Below are 7271 nucleotides of genomic sequence, written 5' to 3' on the forward strand. Positions count from 1 at the left end.
ATTGCCAATTTTGCCTTTAAAGGCATACTTCATCCAGTAATGATAAATATATTTATATTACTTCTAATGTTTGTAGCAGAGGAGAAACATTTTAAATCTTATTTTCATAGAGAACAGAGATCACAACTAGCATCAATGAGGACATATAATAAGCCAGTACTAAACAGCAGCAAACAATATTTAAAAAGAGAGTTATTCATAATCTACATGTTGGTTAAGCAACAAACTGAAGCTCTGCCCTCCCTACTCACTGTCCAAGACACCCTTCTTAATTCAAAAGCTAAATCCCAGTTGAGTGTGCCTAATGTTCAGGCACCAATTTTTGGTAGAAGTATTAGACAATAATTCCCACACCCCCTAAAAAAATGCATGCATTTTGGATGTTGTGCGAATACGACTGTATAACTGACATATATGTGAATTATTCAACACAAGTAATGCAAGATTTTTTAGGCATGTTTTGATCTAGTTTGTACTTGCCAAAAACTGATCAACAAACACCTATTCTATCAGAAACTTTATCATCTCCATTCTTGATGAAACATTTCTCTTAGCTATCACTACAAACCACATGGGGTAAATTACATGCAAATTCTGGGTGGAGTATTCCTTTAATGGGGGTGGGGGAATTCTCCCACATATTTCACAAGTGCAATGATGGAATTCTGTAACAAAAAAAAAAAAGACACTGAAATACTGCCATTGTGGATCTAAGATGTGAATTTGCGGCAATCCTTGTAAAGAACAAATTTGGAAGTGGCAAACTCATTCAGAATGTGGTGGGGTTAAGCATTTCTAAATATGGACCATTCAAAATGCTTCAGGTGTGAAACTTACATTGTAACTATGTGCAACAGCATTGAAAAACAACAAAAACTACATTCAATACTTCAGAGAAATCAAGATTTTATACTGTTAATATAGCCTGTTCAATCTCTTACAGCATTTCTACAGTTCAATCTATGAAAACTACGTAAATAAAAAAGTGTCCACTGAAGTTCAAGCCAATGTGTTTTTTTCCCTCCATTTACCTACAAAATTTGCAATGCACAATTGATTCTTCACATCATCCGTTATTTTGAGGATTGATCAGACAAATCGTGCTGGCAATCCTAGTTGAATGTAAGGTGGTAAATTTAGGAGTGCCACCATACTTTAAGTTGTAATGTAGGCTCAAAAGTTAGTGATAAAGAATGCAAAATAAACCATTACTCAGACAGCTGCTACCAAACCTAATCAAGTATATTCGCAAACCTCTACCCTATTATGTAATGCTCCACAAAATCTAAGACAAAATGAGCACAAAACAGCGTGCAGCAGTCTTAAATCTTTTACAAAATACAAGTATGACACTTGCTTCATCTTTCCTACAATCTTTCAAAATTAAGCAAATATTTTGTACATTAAATTTCCTAAGAACAGGCTCTCTTCTCATCAAAAAATGCAAATCACAATCAAAAAATAAGATTAAAGTTTCAGTATTAATTTAACCATTTGGTCTGTGATCTACACAAGATATATGAATTATTTATTGCAACTATTTTTATAATTGTCTGAAAATGTTAAAATATAGATACCATACAGATAGTGGGGAGGAGATAAAAAGCTGCATGCACTGAAATAATGTACAATAAATAAATGCAACTTAGGGAACTGTTATACATCTGAAAAAACAAAAGCTGGAATTCAAAGAATGTTCATTGCAATCAGATAAAAAGCTGTGTTGCAGGGATATATTCCCCCAGGTACTGCCCAGTATTAAATTCTCCTGTCACCAGATGGTAATAATCATACAGGTTTAATCATATAAAACACTTTTCAGTTCACAAATCATGAGGCTGAAATCAGATTTAATAAACAATTGTAAAAGTTGTGCCTTTCCAAGAAAACTAGACTAGCACAAGCTTGTCAAGGCAGGAGAAGCACTAACACAATAATAAATGATCTAAAATGGTTTAGATTCTATTCACCACAAGTTGCAACACACACTTGTGGCAGATTAAGGATCATCTTTATACCAATATAAAATGCGTTTTTATTTTGGTAAAACAGATGTTTTATACAAGATACAGTGTAACACGTAAAAACAGCGAGACCATAATTTGCTATAACCATGACCAACACACCACTTGTCTTACAAAATACAGTCTTTCTGTTCAGGATTAGAGCAGTGCAACAGAACTGGTCTTTACACAAGAAACAAGAGAGCAGAGTACATCTGACTGAAAACATCACTTGGACATAGATTTCTTTGTGCAGCTGTTCATATATTGTAGCAGCTGTTGTACCTCAACAGGTGTTTTCAAAGACAAGCTAGCTCTATAGCAAGATCTACACTTTTTAGATGGGGGACTTTGAGTTGAACACAGCAGAGGTTAGAAGGATTTCTCTTTTAGGGGTTTTGGGGAGGGTGGAGGGAACAAGGCATTGGACAGATGTCAATACTCATGAACATGTTATTTAAAAAAAAAAAAAAATTAAAAAACCCAAAGGAGTGTAAATAGGTGTCACTACAGTAAATTTCTGTATCACCTGCTTGACATCAAACTATCCTTTTCTGTTGTATAAAAAGCATTACTTTTACAAGCAGAAATAAACCCAAAAAACACTGAATTACATCACAGCAAGTACAGCATTCTAAGGATTTGGAAATTGCAAAATCCCTTTCTACAACTGACAGTGTAAACTAGCAGATGGGCTTATTCTCTAGGCCCAAAACAAATGCACATCTATCTTTTGCCTTTATAAAATTGCATCAAGGCTTTCCCTTAACTTCAACAATTGTGGATTTGCTGCTATTCAATTTGGCACACTATAAAAGTCAACTTGCAGGAACAATATTTCCTGAGCAGACAAAAACAAATAACACTTTTATTCAAGGACATTCCATTGTTTTCTTTAAAAAAATAAATGAATAAAAACTGCCAAGTTGCTACTAGGTTTAGCAAAGGAAACTTACAAGTGCAGCTAACAGGGAACACACTATATGAAAACAATGCAGAGGAGCAAATCGGACTGACCAGCACAAGTGAAATACTTAAAAACAACTTGTGTATTTAAGAACTGCGAAGCTGTATGCATTAGATTGTTCAATGCACCCTCTAGGTGCCCAATTTCAAATTTGGAGAAATGCAGCTTCAAAGTATGCACCATAGTAAATAGCTATTTATTTTCTAATCAAACAAATTAAAAAAAAAAAAAAAAAAAAAAAAAGCACGATCAGATTATTAGTAATGAACACCAAATTAACAGGTTTCCAGTCTATATTACTCCAAGAGGCAAATAAAATCTCCCCATACAAACCCTTCGAGTGTAAAGACAAACTATGAAAGAAGCATTACCCTAGCTGATACCTAAGTTTTAAAATGGTGTGTTATTTGTAGGTGGAACACAGAGAAGTACAGTACATTCAGTTTAGCCATATGTGGCTTAAAAATTCATTCACACATACTTTTATTTGGAAATTAGACTTTGTTATGACATGTTGCAAGTAGGTGTGACCTAGAGGATATATATTTAAAAGCGAGACTAAGTGTGTGCTTTGTAACTCCAGTACAGGCCAAGTAATTAAAATATACAGACACAGAGACACGCACACCCAGTTGAAATGCATCTAATCATAAAACTCTCTGAACACTATATAAGACTCTTCTCAATGACTAGTATTGCAGCTTCAGAATTCCATGGATCTGTGTTTAGTCTTCAGCTTGGTCACTCTGTAGCATTTACAAGGTTTTTTTTTTTAAATCTTTCTGCAGGAGCTTTCTTCCAAACTTTCATGACTTGTTAACTTGCATCCCCGGGCAAATGCAAGTTCTATTAACCATCCACAATAAGAAAGTGTACAGATATGCCTCATACAATATACCATTCGTGGTATACAAGAAACAGATCACCTAGGACTGACTACTCAGTCTATCCTCTACACTTTTATGCATTTCAACTAAGATAACAGAGTGAACAATGACTTTCAGTGTTCCACATATACACTACCCCCGATCTTAAAAATCACAATTGCCTAAAGCAGGAAAGGTGTACTTTTCAGGCTGGCAAAGAACTTTACATGGCTCTCTCCTTGTACTTTTAAAGCTTTATAATCAAACACACACCCCATTGCTCTTTGCATCTGTAGCAATATACCCACCTGCAGACTGTACAGTTAAATGTGGACTAGGTACTAGATTACAAAAAGTATCAGAATTTTTTTATTAACCTTGAAAACAAAATAAATTACAAAGCACTGACTAAATGTATGAAATTTTACAACACTTCAAACTGCAACAGAAAGAATACCAATGAATAGAGTAAAATGTAGTAACTGGTGCAACCATTAAGGAAGTGTTATAACAGACACCCCTTCACTTCAGGGGTTTCGGTACAATGAAACAATGCATTTCTAACTTGCATGCCTCCCTCTCACTAGTACCGATAATTTAAAGCTCTGGGAAGTGGTGGTAGGCTGCCTGTTCCTTTGACATACAAGAATTCACTACACTCTGTATGCAAGTGGTGACAATACAATTACTACTGCAATACCAACAACAAATGTTAGGCAAGAGTGCAATTCGTACAAATTAGGCTGTTAAAATTAAACTGCTCAAAACTAATTCAAAAGAGACAATGGCAAAATATGATATGCTGTCATACATTAAAACTGGAATTGGCTGCATTTCTCCTGTACCTATGACAACATTAATATGGCATTAAAGAGCTGAGGTGAAGGGCATTTAATTAGCAAGGAAGCTCTTACTCTTATCAGCATTCATGCTGCACAAATATACCATGATTCCTTTACTTCTGAAACTGAAAGATCGGTCAACTCTTTTGGGATGTTGTGCATCATTACAAGATAAACCATAAAAACAACAACATATAACAGATGAGCAGGGGGATACTATGCACTGTATATATACACACATTTGAACGAATATAAAATAAAACTCCCCAGCGTTTGAGGAATTTTTTTTCTCACGGTTAACTAACACATAATTACACTAACAGCTTGCAAGTATGAAATGTCACACCTCTCAGCACTAAAAGCCACCATACATCTACGGAAATGTTTATGTAAAAACTTCATCTGATTAGGTGCCCGGAGTATTCTGAAATGTATTATAGTTTGTCTTTAAGACTTGTACATAGAGCACCTTTTTAATGTACCAATAGGCCCCATTGGAATACATGATAAGCCGGTAAAAATAAAACAAGTATTTTTATTAGCAAAACATGGGTAGCTGTTACTTTACTTGACATCTGTCAAACACATTGGTAGCTTTACATTCACAATTCCAACATACGTAAGTAAGGTTACATAGTTGCCCTCAGAAGCTCAGCTGCACTATTTTTATAATGCAATCTGCATTCCTTTAAACATTCACATATTAACTCCTCTGCGAGTCTATAGCTTTCCATTAATTCATACAAGAGTATGATTAAATTTCCAATGCACTCATAACGTTTTGAGTGGCCAACATTTAAGAGGTTAGTCAGCGCACTCAAACACATCTCTTCCGGTGTGTCTAATCCCTCGAATTTGCACAAAGGAAAACCCTAAAACCAGCAAGAGAGACGCTCTTTGTCTGAGCACGAGCAACCTAAACCCCCGCCCCGTCCATTTAAAAAAAATTGTACAGTACTCTAAAGACTACCCAGCAAAACCAGAAAGGCCAATTGACTGAACACCAAACCAATTACATCTGGAAAAATTCAAGGTGTATTTAACTATGAATCAATTCCGTAATTTACAAAATAATCTTAAAACATATGTTTCCAAGAATTCTGTTTAAAACATCCCAACCCCTACTGCTTCCAAATAAGAGCTGATCCCCATTCTACCCCTGAAATACACGCCCATCTGCCAAACAGAACACGCCCACTTGCAAAGGACAGCACCTAGGCCGACCGAGTGCTTGACATATATAGCACGTAAATAAACATGGCAAAAATCACTTGACATTATGTACAATTTCTCATTCAATATATCTACGGCAAAAGTGTACAAAACCAAACGCTAAAAGGATATACAAGACCGGTGCTATTAAGGAACAGTAAATGGCATATACCATCCCTCCAACAGCCACTGGTGCAAAGACGTTGAAGCAGGGTGGGAGATGGGGAAAAAAGTTAACTTTCCGATGCTTCGATTCGATAAGTCCTAAACCATGCAACCAAACATATTTAATGGTTTCTGTGACAACTACGAGTACAATAACGCATTGTACTGTAGTTCAACTGTGCAAACGACTGACACAGCACAGCAGTACCTGTCACAAAAGGTGATCGAGACGGACTTAACAGTTCGCTCCATACCCCACAGCAGAAACACCAAACAGACGAGTCGGCCACTTACTCTTGCTGAAGCTTATCGTGCTCGGTGCGAATCGTGCTCAGCTCTATCTGCAAATGGGCTCGCTCTTTGGCGGTGTCATCAAGTGACCTCCTGGTGTCCGCGAGCTCGGTTTCGTAAAGACTCTTCAAGCCCGTCAGCTCTCGGCTGCTAACTTCTTCTTTCTCCGAGATCTTCAGCTGCAGGACGCTGTTCTCCGATTCAAGGCTGCGCACCTTGTCTATATAGATCGCCAGTCGGTCGTTCAGGTTCCTAAGCTCTTCTTTCTCCTGCAGCCGCGTAATCCTAGTAGGACTCAGAGGAGTGGTACTGCCACTGGAACGGGTGCTTGTTCTCTGGCCGAGCGGAGTGGATGTCGCCGTTGCCATTATTAAAACAAATATGAGGCGTACTAGTGACAAAGGCGGGAAATGAATTTATACCGGTTTAATTAAAACGGCGGGATATGGCGCTTAATGAATGAATTCCTATCGTCCCGTTCAACTGTTGTGACCAAGACCGCCTTTTTAACCTTAACCTGCGCACAGGAGAATGGAAAATAAAAAGAGCAAAAGCTAGGACTGTACCAATTAAAATAAAATAAATGAACAAAAGTGGTGGAAATAAACGCTACAAAAAAGCAAAGCAAGATCGGAAAGCTGTAAACACCACGCGGCCACCGCCTCCCTCTACTTTGTCTTCCAACCGAATGAAAGAAAGGGTTTCGGCTAATATGGCCGATCGTAGACCCGTCGGTATCACGTGGTGCATCGGCGACCAATTGAGCAGCTTGCCTAACAGCAACTCCACGACTCCTGCCTGTGAAACAAAATTCAAAACACAGACTGCTTTGCTCGGAGGCACACTGCACGTGCTGGTTGGGTTCAGTTTTGACGTGGTCACTACAAATTATTTCTTTGGTTTCTTGTTATCAATAGCGCGTCAT

At 37.4% G+C, this 7271-nt stretch overlaps 1 protein-coding gene across 1 annotated transcript in view; it reads right to left on the reverse strand.

Annotated features, from left to right (window-relative positions):
- lmnb1 (lamin B1) overlaps positions 1-7044 on the reverse strand; it is a 40216-nt gene extending 33172 nt beyond the window's left edge. Inside the window, exon 1 of the mRNA XM_039759033.1 lies at positions 6350-7044. Within this exon, the coding sequence (XP_039614967.1) occupies positions 6350-6714 (365 nt within the window). The 5' untranslated portion in view covers positions 6715-7044. The remainder of the gene's footprint in view (positions 1-6349) is intronic.
- Between the last annotated feature and the right edge of the window lie 227 nt (positions 7045-7271).

This window comes from Polypterus senegalus, chromosome 7 (assembly GCF_016835505.1).
Source record: "Polypterus senegalus isolate Bchr_013 chromosome 7, ASM1683550v1, whole genome shotgun sequence".
NCBI lineage: Eukaryota > Metazoa > Chordata > Cladistia > Polypteriformes > Polypteridae > Polypterus > Polypterus senegalus.